This window comes from Histoplasma capsulatum, genomic scaffold, assembly GCF_000149585.1.
Source record: "Histoplasma capsulatum NAm1 scaffold_1 genomic scaffold, whole genome shotgun sequence".
Taxonomy (NCBI): domain Eukaryota; kingdom Fungi; phylum Ascomycota; class Eurotiomycetes; order Onygenales; family Ajellomycetaceae; genus Histoplasma; species Histoplasma mississippiense.
The window spans coordinates 4,408,693-4,424,929 of NW_001813982.1; the positions used below are offsets into that span (position 1 = coordinate 4,408,693).

Below are 16,237 nucleotides of genomic sequence, written 5' to 3' on the forward strand. Positions count from 1 at the left end.
TCATACGCTGACGAGCTGGGTAAGGTACGCTATAAAATCACAGGAGGAGACAAATAAAACTAGGAAAGACATGGGGAGTGACTTATCTGGAAGGAAGTAAAAATATCAACAGGCAAGCCTTTGGGGGGGAAATACAAAAATACAAAACAAACGCTGTGGCTGAAAATGAAATACTAGATGCATTAGACAGGAAGCCATACGCTTCGATCATTCAATAAGTTTTTCCAATCATAAAAACATAATAAAAATGCGGATTAAATCGAGTACTCAAACAACTAAGAACAATATATAAAGAGAGCCAGTGGCAGCCCTGCAGACACCAGGCTTTCTTCTATTTTTTCTCCCTTTTCTTCCATCTGTCCCAAAACGGCGGTCACGAACTAGGCTTCCGCCCCTCATATCGACCTCGTAAATCATCCACTTCCTTCTGCAGCCGTGACAAGTCCGCGAGAATATCAACGGCATGTGACTGCAATGGCGTACCCGGAGACTCTAGTTTCGAATATTGTGTACCCTTTTCCATCCTCGTCGTTGGTGAATCTGCGGTTCCCAGCAAGACAGGTGTCCTTGTCTCATCGAGACTTGCCCTACTCCCTCCTCCTCGTCTGGGTGGAGGCGGGCGTGGTGGGCCTTGCGAGTCGCGATTGTTAGATGTTGTTGATATCGCCTCCACGATGTGGGGACTCCGTTTGTCTGAAGAATCTCCCCTGGAATCGCTTCGTTGGTGTGATGATGTCGGTCGTCGTTCTTGGGGGAATAATGGAAGTGTTTCTGAAGAGGAGAAAGTTGACGAATCACGATCTTTTCGCCGGGATGGAGGAGTGGGTGGTTCTTTTAATGGTGATGAGATATGTGTGGATGATGAAGAGTTGTTGGTAATGTGGGGAAGGCGGCATGGAATGTCTAGCGGATTTACTTCTTGATAATATGGATTTGCTGGGATTCAGCTGACTGTGTCGTCTGGTCAGGGGGGGGTGTAGGTGGACGTCTCTGTTGCGGTAGAGGAGGTCGATTCTCTAAATCTTCATAAGTCTGTTTCGGGCTTACTGGAAGCGATGAATTATCAATTGGTGGCTTGGGGAAAAGGCTTATTGAGATCACCGCTTTCCCTGTTCGGTGATGATCGAGATGATAAAGAAGCAGGAGAGGCGGAGCGTTGTTTTGGGGAAGTAATAGAGGTTAATCCAGCTAAAGGGGATGTCTGTCCAGTGTTGGGATTGATCAACTTCCCACGCCTTGTTTTCGGAGGCAGAGGCTTTTGCCTTTCCGCTGGGCTGGGCAAATTCGACAGTTTCGGCCGCTCATCATCTGCCTCCGAAGTCGATAATTCATGTGATGTCCGGGGAGTATCTATCCGTGGGAGATGCAGCGTCTCGAAAATAGGCTGCTTTGATGCAGACCCGGTGTCTGTATTGCTGCTGCTGTCGCTGATGGGCGGTCCCTGGTTGGGTTGTAAAAGTTTCTGCGCTGCGGGACCTGACTCTTTTCCCACCTCGCCTGTTTCCCCAGTCAGAAGCATTCTCGTAAACGTATCAACATCCATTGTCGCTCTCTTCCCCTTAGTAGCCAAATGTGATGGCGTCATCGAATCTTCAATTCCCAGCGATGTGCCTGGATCATGTCCATCGGGTTGCGCAGGCGGCTCTGCGCGATATGATTCTTTCGACCCACGCTGGGCCCCGTCAAACCCAAGCCCTATTACCCCAGGCTTCCCTTCTGTAACACGTCGTCCATCTCCATTGTCCTTATACTCCCCATTATCACTCCCGGAAGCATCCGGACTGAAAGGATCTCCTTCAGATTCCTCGTCTGACCCGGAGCTCTCTCCTCTAGAAGGAGGGGGTGGCGACCCAAGGTGTGTACCGCGGTGGGGAAACGGGGATCTATAACTGGCTGGCGACGAGTGATCGCCAGCACTGGGATGTAATGGCGGCTGTGTTGGGACGGGTGGAGAGGCGATACGGACGGTTTTCTGGCGTTGGGATGGTCGCGAAGGACCTAGAGGAGTGGGATACATAGTTCGAGTTAGCTTCCCGAGAGCGTAATTTTACTTAGAAAATATGGGAAATTTTCGAGCTGTATTTTGCGAAGGGAGCATCGAGCTGCGCACCTTCGCCATGTGTCCCTGATGCGGGATAAGTTGTTGCGCGGTGGTCAGAGTGAGTGTTGTGAGCTGATGATAGGGATGGCTGGTGTGTCTCGTGGAGTTGCGGGGGCAGTCTGGTCGCTAGGCTTCTTCTTATGGCGGAAAGGATTTGATCCAGACATCGTAGGAGGATCGGCTCAATCTAAACATGAGAGCAGAGGGCTTGTCCAGTGATATGGGAGAGAACACAGCAATCGGGGTCCTGATGTGGTGGACAAAGAGCCGAGAACGCACGGTGGGTTTGTTAGTTGGTGAGGAAACAGGATAAGCCTGGACAGTGTTGCGGGCGACTAATGTGACGAACCTCAACGTTACGTATCTATAGCTATCTTATTATAGCAGGCACTCTTTATCGACGATTCTGGGTTTCGAGCAGAGAAACGACACAATTAAATAAAACAGAATCCGCGGTTGCTAAGTAGCCGCAGTTTTCGCCTGAAGAAACGACAATATATCCCCGCTCTGAAAGTAAATCCACCTTTGAAACCCCCAGGGATAAACATAAATGAAATGAAATGAACAATTCTCAAAATCCGTGCCATCCGTTCCATCCGTGATCCCAATGCCCTTCTTTGTTGCCCAGAAAACAACTTCAGATTTCGAAAAAAGAATCTGACTCGTACCCCTCAGTCCTGCGAGAAGATACAAACGCAATAAACAAAGCCATTTCGAATGTGTAAAAGTACAAAACCGCATCTACTGGGGCTGCTTTTCCCCAGACTCTTAGATCTCCTTATAGACATGCCACAACTCGTCCGGTCCAAAAAAGGCCTCGAGTAACCGATACCCACTCTCGGTCGGCTGGCTAAACGCAATCTGCGATTTAGGAATCTCCATGCCGTAGATATAATTGCTCACCACGCAATCGAGAAGATCCATTGCTATACCCTTTCGCCGCGAAGAGGCAGATGTCCAAACACGCGAGATCCCGACGACAGCTGGGTGAACCTCTTCGCTAGCCGTGATGGATGAACTACTAAACCGCTCGCCATTCGCGCTCGCCCTTGCGCGACCATCACGGCCCGACCGCTTCACCACATGCGACTCCCAAATCCGCTCCGTCAAGCAAAGTCCTACACACTTGCTATCCTTCATGTGCAAGAACACCTTAAACCGATCCACTTCTTCCTTCGTTCCATTCTTTCTCAGCCGCTTAGGCGGCCGGATCTGGCTCCATAACACCGACTCCTCAATGTCCGGCGCAGAAAGCTCCTTGTTCACCACCTCTAGGACACGTATGGCCTGGTTCCGGCTGGAAGGGGAACTCTTCCTGTCGATTATCACGACATAGCCCTCGTCGAATCTGGCGGCTTCGTACACCCAGCGGCACGCGTTTGCCCGCACAAATGCCTTGCCCAGGTCAACTCCGCTCGAGTTCATGTCATGATATTTCTTGTGTAACGCGACATCCTCCGCGTTTGAGGGGACATATTCCATCCCACAGGAGGAGCATGTTTTGCGCATCTCCCCTCCCAGGTCTATTTGCATCTGCTTCAGTGTGCGTTGTTGAGATTGGACCTGTTGATGTTTTGCATTCATCTTTGGAGGATCCAGGGATGCCCGAACACTGTTAAAGTTTACCTCTGTCAAGGGGGTCCCATTTGTAGGAGTGTTCGTGGCAGCGCGTTTCCGCTTCAGGAATGCAAAAGTGGGTTTGCGTGTGTTCACTGGAGGCGGGGTTAGTTGTAATGGAGGCGAAGAAGGGGGCGTTGAGAGATCATCGTCCAGGTCTTCAGAGAGGGCGGCAATTGAGTTGCGACGCGACGGACTGGACAAGATGGCAGCAGAAGATTCGCGTATGGCGCATTCGAGGTTGTTTTCGTCTTCGGTGGGACCCTTTAGAGCGGAGTCCGATTGAACACGTCGTTTTTTAGCTGCTGGACGTGATTCTTCATCAAATATGCGCCGTATGGGGCGCCCGTAGGTGTGCATCATTAGACCTCTGTGCAGATACATAGTCAGGCGCGTGTCGAGAAAAAAAAAAAAGTGGTAAGCTAAAGATGGGGACAGGATTAGCTTACCTCTTGAACGAGTTGGTCACAGTATATGGCATGTCCCGCACAGTGATCATGAAATGCGGAGTCATGGAGAGATCAGCAGTGGCAGCCTGACCATGGGTGTGATAGCTGTTCTTGTGGCAAATGGCAGTACCAGTGTTGTTGCTGAAGCCGGGAGAAATACAGTTGTTGCCGTTGTTGCCGTTATCGTTGTCGTCGGCGCTGTTGTTGCTGCTGCTGCTGGTGGTGTTGTTGTTGTTCCCCATCGTCCTTGGGCGCCGCCTTGGGACTAAAACGACCATTAAATGCAAATCTGCTGTTTGATCAACGCGACTCCGCTAACCCGTTTTGGGGCGAGCCATCAAACCTCCTCGTCGATGGCTATCCTCAGGCTTCTCTTCCTCGTCTGTCCGTTGTTCCTCCCCCAATGCTGACTGACCGGCCGTATCCTTGGCTGTCTGTCTGTGATTACTGACTCTGTTTGCTTCTCCCTTGTAGCATGAATATCGAGGAGAAAATTGTCGCCGAAACTGCCACCAGGGTTGTTGTGTCTTCCATAAGCATCAGGCAAGAAATAAAATGAGAAAGGTAGAACAAGTTGAAGAACGAAGAAGTGATTTGGTATTTATTGTGATTAATTACTAGATACTGTTATCGACTCGTTGCCATTTTATCGCCTCCTCAAGAGGGTTCGAAGTCAATCTGTCCTCTCGAATGTTTAAACCTTGTTGCATTTCCGTGTTGCTTGGTGCGATGCTGCAGCTCGGTGGATGGCGACCAGCTGGCCCCTTATGATTTATTTATTTACAATTGCTCTTACTGGGCACGTATTCCCCTCGAATCCCTACTTCAGACTGGACATGTTGCTTGCCCGGAAAACTCTCCGTGGACCGTTTGATCCCGGGTGCCTCGCTAGTTACAACTCCCCTTGAAGTATACCGATATGTTCCCTGCAGGGTCGCGTTGGCCAGTTTGGCGCTGGGAACCTTAAAAGGCTGCCTATTGCCCGTGGTTGAAATTCTTGAGCTTCCCGCTACAACCTTCCACTGGCCTCCCAGCCACCCAGATTTCGTCCAGCCATCCATGCATTGCTTGTAGATGCATGATTGCCAAGGGTCAAATCTGGGGGGATTCTTGAAGGGTATTTGGCCTCCGGTTCTGACCGGTGAATTTGGATTTCGCCTCCAGCTCTCACGAATCTTCGTCGCCATTGTCTCACAGTTCAACCCTGCTAAGGATTCTGCAACCCTACATGATCATTTCTGGAGGTTCGCCATCTGGAAGAAACAATCTCCTCATTTCAAAGGACTACTAATTTTCAATTGTTGTTTACCATGTTCCCTGGGTCATGAAAAGTTGGTTTGATCGCCTCCAAGAATTTCGTTCTGGTTTCATCCTTTTGTCCGTGCTAAAAGACACCCATCTGACTTGAGTGAAGAGAAACGAAATCATCTCAAATTGCTTTCTGCCTCGAAGCTTTTCTTAGCGCTGATTGCTTTTTATTCAAAGGGAAAAAAAAAAAAAAAAAAAAAAAAACAGGCCATGCGATGGCTGGAAATATGCGTACGTTGGGCTGGCACGCAGAATGTTTGGGGGATCCTCCACCTCTCCAGCTTAACTTTCATTGGTTTTCATAAGTCACACAGGGTGTTGGCCGATGGCATGAACAGCCCCTTTGGCGACAAAACCATGGAAACCCGGACTCGATGCGACCTATTATTGTCGCTGCTCAGTTTGGTTATCTACACGCAAGGCTACTGGTCGCGAGACCTCTCTACTTTGAATCCAATTCTTACTTTTTGATTCCGAGTTAAGATATAGGAAAATAAAACCCGGAATTTGGACATCCTTTTGGGTAGATGCAGAAAACTGTGTTCCCTCAGCATTGAAACACCCCCATTTGCCCTCCCAAAACCAAGAAAAAAAAAAAAAAAAAAAGCCAAACACCTGACAGCAACCCAAGGGGCTCAGGTCCCATAAAGAAAAGCTGCCGCTCGTATCTGCGTATCTGAGTGAGTGGTCAATAGGCCTGCTGATGGCCGTTGCATATCAGACCTCGTGCTTCAGATCTATAAGCAGTAAACTAAAGAAGAGAAAATAAAATACGGCATGATTCTGTTCCATTCACACCATTATTATTATTATTATTATTATACTATTACTGTTTTTCGAGAACATCCGTTCTCTGCGGAAGAGACTTCTTTACTGATTTGGACTAAAAATAGCGATGAGCGCTTGGTAAAACAGCACCTTGCTGGCACTGCCTGAAGAAATAAACCAGACCCGTACAGGACTCTCAACGCGCTTCCCCGGGGCGTACCCCGAGCAGTCTAAGTGAAGCTTTCAGAGCAGGCCTAAAGAAAAAAGAATCCCGCCCTTCTTACAAGGCGGTAGGGCCAGTGATTTTCTTCCGTTCACCTAAGTTGCAGAGTTACCTATCTTTCCATTCGAACATTTTTGCAAACTGAGCGCCTGGCGGCACCACAGATGATGGTATATGAAGGGACGTGCGCTTCTAGGCCCTCCTCTAGAGAGAGCCCTGAAAAAAAGATAACAGGGTTCAATAAAGGGAACAAATATCTAGCCTGAAACAGACACCTACCGCCGTGTCTTTTTCCCCGTCGCCCCTGGGAGATATTGGTTTGCCCACCCGCTTTTTATCTTTTTTTTATCCACAAGTACTTCTCCCTTTGCCATTTTCCTTAACTAAGTAATCCCTCCCAAGCCGCAAACATCATCAAGGCGGGACGGGAAGGAGAAAGCTTCAGGGAAAAGCTAAATTCAGGGTGGGGGTGTGTGGCATACATACATGTACTCGACATACATGTCCATGTGAATAGGGTATGGAGTATGGAATAACCAGTTGTCCTGGGGATATATGATGATGTGTCTATCCTTCACCGCTCCCAGCCAGCCAATGGGGCATTTCCAAGGCGGTTCAGAGAACATGAAGTCCGCTCTCTGAGCCTCTCTACTCTTCTATGAAGAATTTGGATGCTCCTGCCAGAGCTTTGTCCTCTCCATTGAAAAATATTGTGATGATGAATGATGGTGGTGATGGTGATGGTGATGTGAACAAATCAGTCACAAAAATGAATTCAATTCATACCTTCTAATTTCTCTTTTGTTGCTTGAAATTGCACCTATTTTCTTTTTTTTCAGCCATCTTTTTCGATATTCCTAACATGTTTATTTATGTATGTACTGACAAAATACACAGAAATTTAAAATTAAATCTGATATCCAACATCCAACTCCAAAAAAAAAAAAAAAAGAAAGAAAGAAAGAAAGAAAGAAAAAAGAAAAAAAGAAATGGAGACGCCTTGCTGGAGAGATGCAAGTGGGACGGAATGAAATATATGTTTTACATCCCCCCTCCGTACCTCCTCCTTCCTTCTTGCATTATTCAAACGCCATTTCATAGATCATTTTCAAGTTGGAAAATATATATATATATATATATATATATAGAAAGAAAAACCCCTTTAGTTCAATTTTATCATGGTGGTAATTCTTATAGATACATAATCCATTATTTGGTCTGGGGAGAGTGTTCGTGCACATCTTCTCCAGGCCCAAATATAGACATCCATTTCACATCTAACTACGGACCCGAGCAATTTTGCCTTTCACTTTGAGGGTAACAGAGTGCAGATAGATACATGTGCTGTACAGTATACCAAGAACGCAGGTGTACAGAATGCAGAGTGCAGAGATAACGAAGAAATTGTGTGCCATCAAAATAAAATTCATCTCAGCGTTACGCCGGGAGTTCCATATTGCTTACCCGTTGGGAGGAAAGAGGATATCCATTAAAGATAATTTTACCCACCAAGAAAACCGGACATGTAACATTTATAGACCTAGATGTATAGCTAGGATGAACGAGTTAATTGGTGGGAAGGAGGGGGGCGAAAAGATATAACGATGTAGGTACAGAAATAGCAATGCCGGGAATGGCGGGGGAAGAAGAGAGATGGAAAACGGAGAGGGGTCATAGAGTTATTAAAAAAAAAAGATTAAAAGACATAATAAGATATGCAGAATATAGATGATGTAGATACTGAAGGGAACAATGTATATGCATGATTAAGTATTCAAATGCAACGCGGAATGCAAGTGGGATGGGACATAAATATGGAGAAAGCATGCGCTTTGGCGAAAGAATGCAAGGAAAAATGGAATGAAACGAGTGCAGGGCTAACAGGGCTAAAAAGAAGATGAAGAAGAAAAGGAATATTAAATGCAGGAATTAAGTCCTTATCATAAAATAAAGTCATCCAGGAAAAACATCAGAATAGGGGGCATAACAGCATATACACATGAGAAATGAAAAACAAATCTAAATAAAGCAATGCGAAGCGGCAAAGCAAACCCCAATGATGAAAGGAAAAGATACATCCTTCCAAGCAAGCGCTGGTTCTCTCCAGCCGAAAGATATGAAACCAATAAGCAAGGCAAGAAAGTAAAAAAATCGCACGAAGAACTCCAGCCAGCCAGCCTCTAGTCAGAATTTCCCAAAAATTTCTAAAAAAAAAGAAAATAGTTCAAGACCAGAACCAGATGCTCCAACAAACAGAAAGGATCCCTCTATTATTCTATTCAACGCTGCAATCCTCCAACTCGAAACTCCCGACTCCTAACGCCCAACTCCCAACTCCTAGTGCCAGGTATCTCCTACATAGCGAAAGAAGGTCCAAAATTCAAAAACTCCAACACTCTTTCACACTCTGCCAGAACAACAAGAAAAATTCACCTCCGACTACTCCGGCTACTCTTCTTCGACACGTTTGTCGACACCTGGCTAACGCTATCACTTGGCCGCACGGGCTCGTCAAATTTGCTTGAGCGAGTGGATCGGCGCGACGTTGACGCGCGACTAGCTGCCATAGGAGTCACGTGCGAATCAACATCTACACCTTCGAGGAATATCGTGCTTGCGCCCGCGACGGAGTCTGGTAGTGGCATGTGGCGGGGAGAGTTTGCATAGCTAGCGTGGGAATGGGCGTGCGAATGGGTGTGGGAATGCTTGCTGCTTGAATGGTGGCTGCGGGTGGGGGAGGAGGAGGCCGAGGAGGACAGGTGGCGGTGGTGCTTGGTGGGCGAGCTGCCGCCGTGGGTGCTGTGGTGATCCCTGCTGTGGCGGCGGCTAGAGGACGTGGAGATAGTAGTTATGGAGCCAGAGGGGAGGGGGATGTTGCGAGCGGAGTGGGTGGTGGAGTAGATGGAGGCGGTTGGGGTGGAGGATTTGGAGCTGGAGTGGATATCCTTGATGGTAATGATGGAACGTGTGGAGCGGGAGGAGTGCGAGTGGTGCGAGGAAGGGCGAGAGTGTGTTGAGTGGTTGCAGTGAGAATGGGTTTTTGAGGGGGCTTTTAGAGTCGAAGAGCTGTAGGCGCTGGCGTTGTCGTCGTAGTGGTAGGGCCGCTCTTTGAAGCTGCTGACGAAGGTGCTTGGTTGTTTACGTGGGTAGGAGTAGGAACACTCGGAGCCCTCTTCGAAAGGAACGGTTTCTATTGCACGGATCGGGATGTCCATATCCTGTATGCCACTGTATACGCTCGCGCTGGATGCGCGGCGGGGAGCATGATATTCATGGTCACTACCGCCTCCGACACTTCGGGTTTGGTCCCAAATCCTAGAGCAATTCTCAAGGCCGTCCATGATGGTACTTGCTCTTGGGTTCTTGGACAGCATGGTCCGCGCGTAGTCAGCGTATTCGTTATCGATACCGCCGAAGGTCATACTCCGGGCAGGTGCTGCTTCTATGGCCCTGTATACTGTCGGCTCAGGTGCTGGCGCAAAAGCAGGGACAGGTTGCTCAACATACTGGTGCTGTGCTGGTGTAGGTTCCGACGAGTCAGATTTGAAAATTGAATATGCAATTGCTGCTCCGGCCGCGGCTCCTAGGAGAGTTCCAACGACAGCCTTGGCGCCATTTACAGAATCCTTAGGCTGCGGCACAGGTTGTTGCTGGAGCTGAATGGAAGGCGGTGCTTTGCTCTGTGGAGAGGCACTTGCGGCACCTGGCTTCGATACAGCTGTCTTGGCTTTGCTAACGTAGCTGCCAATCTCCGCTTTAGCACGGACAACACTTTCTGTCTTGGTGGACGAGGTCTTGGAGATGACAGAGCCATTCTTGATAATCGTTAATGCTCTGTCAGCGGAAGTCTTACCAGATCCAGAACCTTTGGGGCGGTGGACAGCTTCGATGCTGTTGCCGTCGAAATCAATAACAGCAGCACTGTAATAATTCTGTTCCGCATCACGAAGTGTGGGCTCTCCATGAATCTTCGCGCCGGCCTTAAGAGCAGCAATAAAAAACTGGCTAACCGCATCGCGGGATGGAGCTGGAAAAGCTACATGGGCCGCACCAGCGGGGACTCTGTTGAATATGACATTAGCTAGACATTCATCAAAGAAATGGGCTGAATAAATCCCTACCCCGGTCTCTCCTCCGCGATCCAAAAGTCTGCAGGCTCTCCAGGCACGGAGCCAAAACCAACATTATTATCATGGCGGCCGATAAATCGGTATCCAAGAGGCTGCAAGCAGGAGAGAAAGAAGGAAGTTGAGGTGGGTAGATGTGATACGGTCAATGTGAGATGTGCGACAGGCATGTTTGCTGATGTCTGTCTGTCTGAACTGGAGGAGAGAGGATTAATTAAACAAACGAAAACTCAACAAAACCCAGAAAATATAATATATATATATATATAAGTATATATATACGATATCTAGTAGGTAATAACAATAACAAATTGGAGTAATGGTTTCCTCCGAAAATATATCAGGTTCGCATGAGTTGTCCCAGGGGAGTACAAGCGACAGTAAAATTATATACCAACACACCGGCCACAAGAATCTTGCAACGAGTGCCCCAAGAACGAAAGCAGCGGTCAGGTAGTTATGGGAAACGATATCAATAAATATAACAGGACGAAGAAAAGAAATTGAAAAAAATAGCAGCAGATAATAAAGTATTTATCTCGCTGTCTCCAGACAAAACCAGAAGAAAAAAGAACCAAGTCATGGAACCTGCCTGTCTCGCCGGCTGTCCCCTGCATTGGCAAACGGAGTGACGAACCAAAATCTACGGAGTAAACCCCGATTTAGAACAACAACTCCCTGCGTCCACGGGGCACAGCATCAATGGGGCCAGAATAGTGAAAACGAGGGCTGTCGGGTTCATCTGCCTCACCATATCATATCATTCAGCACCAGTTGGTTACCAGCAAAGTACCGAGACTAGCCAGCGTCACGCAAGCAACCAAGCAAAGGAACGAAAAGCAAAACGATCCTAAAATATTAGCCAGCTTCGTTAGACTGTCTTGCATGAAGGGATTCAATGCTTAAAAAACGAGGAAGACCCGAGCGAATCATGGGGACTTGGCGGGGTGTTCTCGGCCCATAAATAAGATCCACTTGCCAAAGCTACCACAAGCCTGACCGATGAATTTAGGGGTGGTGAAGAGCAACACGGCTAGATGAATGGGGAACGACTGTCAGACGTATCGACGGGGCGATTAGCGGGTCCTAAACAAAGATGGAATGGGGCGACGGACGAGGAAAATAAATGGGTCAAGGCCTTGAAGGTCTTTAGTTAACGCCCTCTCCTCTGCACGTCATGCCGAAAACTGCAGTTTCATAGGTGGCCCCTCCAGCGTACTCCTCATTCCATATCTCGCTGCCCAACCATGGAAGCAAATGGAGAGAAATAATACAACAGTAGCTGTGGGAGTTTGCCTTCCATTCTGACAGTTAATTTTTCAGTAACGTGTCGGTCCAAAAAAGGTCATTTTAGGCCGTTCGATAAGCTATTACTTAAACCCCACACAGTAGTTATTTGGTTATCCACCATACATGGATTAGGTGGGTAGGGCCTCCGAGCATGGCTAGCATGCTTCATATCGCTAGCGGTGTGCATATATTCCAACGCTCAATGACGATGATGCCGCAGACCATAGGAAAAAACACTTTGTCTCTTGATGGCTGCCGCAATGAGGCGAGACTAAGAACGGGGATCCGCTTACTTGCTCTGCGCACACCAAGTTGAATTGAAAGCTGGCGTGGTCGGAACCACTGAGACCTATCAAAAGCGCGCTTCCAAATTCGCTCGAGTACTAGTAGTCAGGATAGGATGACCTGGCAGCAACACGTAGCAAGAACCGCCTGGTGAGTTGATTGTGATAAATTGAGGGAAATGAATCAGCATAGCTGTATCAATTAGTGCAGTATGGAGCAGAGGTTGGAGATGCCCGAAATTGCCTTTTCGGGACTGGCTCGAAACCGTATGCTTTCAGTCAAACAGGCAAACTTGATGGGAGGTTGTCTGTACCACGACACCAAAAAGGAGCAATCCTTGGGGGGTTGTGGAATTCTCCAGCGGTTAGCCACGCGGGCCCCTCCTTGGTGAAATTGATAAAAACCATGTAAATATATCTTAAGATCCACAAAAAATTCATGTTTTACGCTACTACAATTACTCATACCTTCAAGTTGTTATATATGAATCTAACATCCTTCAATACGCTATATCAGCTTCAAATCATCCGGTAGACGTACATGTACATGCACTCAAAATTATTCCCTCCCCCTAACTTGTTTAAACTAGCGAATATTTATGTTCCCGTAATATGAAACTCCAGCCCAAAGAAGAATTGGAAATGACCGGACGAGAATCAGAGGATGACAGATGGGAGAGACAGTAATATTATCCGCTGTGGGAAAACTTGCATCTGGCGTGTATCATACCTAGCTGCCTTGATAGGGAAATTTATGACTGATGGAGGTGGAAGGTTGGTTCATTGTAACTATCTAGCGGGCGCAGCACTGCTTAAATAGGGGTGAGTCACGTGTCATTATAGCGAGTGATCCATGGATAGGGATGCCAACCACCCCCCACTCCCGGGGCAGGCCTTGATATGATATATAAATTTTGTCTTGTTATCCCATTAAACCCCATTCCCACTCCCATACCCTTCATTAAAATTGTATCTTTATACTCTAGCTTCTTCAACTATCATCTCCATCTATCCTTTGCCCGTATCCGCCCGGGAAATATTCCACAATATCTGTTTTGAAGGAGCACACAACAGCAAAAGAGATCAAAGGAGCCACTTTTTCTATTCTTGAGTTGGGTAAATCCAAAAATGTCATGGCATCTCGTCATTTGATCAAGAAATGAAGCCCACTTTTATGGGTATATGTGGAAAGATGATGCTGGCTGACGGTTAGTTGGTATTAATTATATTTTTTTTTTTAATTTGCTAGGTATAAGGGGCATGGCGATATTTTAGGAATCTGTTTCTTGGTTTTGGTCTGAAATCTGAGGAGCACTATGGAATGTTGACCATCAGAGACCGGACTCGAAACAGGCATCTACCTACTATACTTTAAACTTCAAGAGTTTCGAAGGGAATCCGTAAATTTTCTACGAAGTATGTGCCTTACACCAAAAAGATTGAATGCGGCCGATTCAGCCAGAGGAAACTGAGTTGGTTTGGCGCGGAGAAATAGCATGCATAGTCTTCAGTTCCCGCTATACATTCTATGTCCAAGGCCGCCCTCGGTGTGATCTCTCTGGCGGGATCCACGCTGGTCATCTTTGTGATGAGATCTTGGAACCATTTGTCAAAATCCTCCCACATGGAGAACAGTTTCCTTGGGTTTTCCAGTGAGAACTCATTGGTCACATCCAAAACGAGGTCTCGCCATGGTGCAGTGTTGTAATCCAAATGCTCCACAAGGCTGACCAGTCCTGGGCTATCTCCAAAATGTGAGAGCAGGTGTCTTGCAACTGACCTTTCCGTCTCCTCTTCAGTCAACCCCCCTGAATTGAAATGAAAAAGAATCTTCTGAAGCATCATATATATGCACTTTAAAACATCAAGGCCATTAACAAATCCAAGCCTTGGATGGGTTGATTACTCACAACAAAGCCGAAAGAAAAAAGTCAGATGAGTAATTGATCTGGGAGACAACATGGGACTTAGAGCTACAACACATGGGATTTTCTAGTCGAGCACCACAGACATTTAAGCCCGGCGGAATCATCGACCCCATCCCAAGATCACTGATCTGGGCTTGGTTTACCCTGATAGAACCATCAAGTTTCACATCATAGTCCACAAATACATTGTTGGGTCTGATGTCTGTGAGAGTGAACGATATCAGCACAGGGTACAGTAGCATATGGGCTATGCTGTTGCCTAACCGCCGTGTATGATGCTCTGTTCATGTAAATCTGCGAGGCCAGTTAGCGTCCCCTACAGAATCATAAGTAGTATAAGTGATATGTTCGGCCATTCTTATCATTTATCTTGAGATCATGTCTGATATGGTATCTTTTCTCTAAGAGAATTCCCTGAGGTAGGCGAGCGTTGTTCTGCCTACATTCTGAGGAAGTGGTTTTCTACATTCATTTAATTTGCCCGCGTTATCTCATCCATCCAAGCTGGGATGGAATTAATTCTGGTGTGCGGCTTGACTGGTTGCATACGATCCATCTCTCTATTTTGTTAGAAAGCAATTGAACTGCTCAAATCTGTGTGGAACACCGAAGCAGAGCCCAACTGGATTCTGCTTAGCTGTTAGTTGCTGGTCTTGTTTGAAGGAATATATAATCTCTGTACAAAATAGGTGAAGCCATGGCCGTAAATGGGCAAATGTTAAGAGGTTACGCAAACATGCTTGGATTCATAGACCACAGCTATACATACTATGATGTCCAGTTGTATTTGATATCTTCCTTCCAAGTTTCCAGTGAGTTATCATGATGATGCTAGCCGAGGGTTTAACTGTATCCAGTTAGCGCCAGTATATTTCTGAGTCTAACTAGTGGTCAAGCGAGCATAAGCCGCACTGGAAGTTTAGTGCGCAAAGTCGGCGCCAGTGAACCTCCACTCATAGTTATCAGACACCTCACTCCTGGTTTGGCCCTGCGTCACCAACATTTTACTAGAGAGTGAGCTCTGACAGCGAAGAAGATGAAGATGTCAGTACCTAGTTAGAACATGGCGCGTCGACTTTTGTAGAATAGGCGCTAGCACAACACGCTAGCCGCTAGGGAAGGGTGAGGCTGCGTATACTGCGGGAGCGGCACGCAGGAGGCCACAGAAGCAGATCGTCACTCTTTTGAAGTTGCATGGGCCAATGTCTGATCAGGGCTCTCAGAAGTGAGTTCCTTCAGCGTTCTCAACTCTACACTCAACTGTCGACATCCACTGCCCTAGAATCGCTAAGCGCGTGAGATACAAGTGGGTTCATCTTGCCTCAGTATGACCACATATGGATTGTCATGTACGGCTTCGAATATCTTCTCTTCAAAGACTATGGCCATTGGCAGGGGTTTCGTACTTTTTTTGGAGGTATACTTGAGTTTAACCTGTTTTAAAGCTCACCTGCCGCAAAGAGCTCTTATATCACTCTCCACTTCAGACGAAACCATGCATTTAGACCGATTGAAGTTATTATATCTCTCAATAAAAATTAGAAAGAACAGGTGTCATTTGAAGTCAGGATTCAACAGACTTGAAAACATTCTCGTGACTGTCCACGTTGGACGCATTGACAAAAGCTGGACAGTGAACGACTATCCTCTAGTTATTCCCTTGCCATATTATTCATGATGTTAGCCATGGAACATCGATTATCAGAGCCAGAGTCCCTACCAATTGCTACATTCTACCGCAACGATAAAAGCTGGTGCTTCCCTCACCGGCGCTCCTCAACTGTTATTCAGACCAAATTGCCTCCCTTGCACACAGTGTGAGACCGAAGAAAGGTTAGCAACACTGTGGGGAAGAAGTCTCCAACAGAAAAGCAACACTGCGAACAGGGGATTAATCAATGAGTAACGAGTGCCGACTTGTGGTGAAGCGCGTTATGCATGATTACCCATTTAAATTGGATCTCGGAACAGGCTGCCAACATGAATTGGGAAATCCAATATCATCTATGACTATTTTCTTATCATGTCCGATTTTGAGGTGTCTTTAGCCGCCGTGTTTAGTGAACTGCGTTGTCGCAAGGGGTTTCCATCAACAATCCAACTCGCAACTGCGAGCAGAATTAGTTGGATCGCCCGAAATCT

General features: G+C 46.9%; 4 protein-coding genes across 4 annotated transcripts; all 4 read right to left on the minus strand.

Annotated features, from left to right (window-relative positions):
* Positions 1-1,063: 1,063 nt before the first annotated feature.
* On the minus strand, positions 1,064-2,017 carry HCAG_01255 (predicted protein; the record flags this gene model as incomplete). Its single annotated transcript, XM_001544158.1, has 1 exon — positions 1,064-2,017. The coding sequence occupies one exon, from the start codon at positions 2,015-2,017 to the stop codon at positions 1,064-1,066; it is 954 nt and encodes a 317-aa protein (XP_001544208.1).
* Positions 2,018-2,869: 852 nt separating this feature from the next.
* HCAG_01256 (predicted protein) lies at positions 2,870-4,445 on the minus strand (the record flags this gene model as incomplete). Its single annotated transcript, XM_001544159.1, has 2 exons — positions 2,870-4,088; positions 4,168-4,445. 2 exons carry the CDS (start codon positions 4,443-4,445, stop codon positions 2,870-2,872), a joined length of 1,497 nt encoding a protein of 498 aa, XP_001544209.1.
* Positions 4,446-8,895: 4,450 nt separating this feature from the next.
* HCAG_01257 (predicted protein) lies at positions 8,896-10,763 on the minus strand (the record flags this gene model as incomplete). The annotated part of the gene is made up of 2 exons (XM_001544160.1): positions 8,896-10,528; positions 10,588-10,763. The coding sequence occupies 2 exons, from the start codon at positions 10,761-10,763 to the stop codon at positions 8,896-8,898; spliced, it is 1,809 nt and encodes a 602-aa protein (XP_001544210.1).
* Positions 10,764-11,522: 759 nt separating this feature from the next.
* HCAG_01258 (predicted protein) lies at positions 11,523-12,716 on the minus strand (the record flags this gene model as incomplete). Its single annotated transcript, XM_001544161.1, has 4 exons — positions 11,523-11,626; positions 11,813-11,875; positions 12,177-12,232; positions 12,709-12,716. 4 exons carry the CDS (start codon positions 12,714-12,716, stop codon positions 11,523-11,525), a joined length of 231 nt encoding a protein of 76 aa, XP_001544211.1.
* Between the last annotated feature and the right edge of the window lie 3,521 nt (positions 12,717-16,237).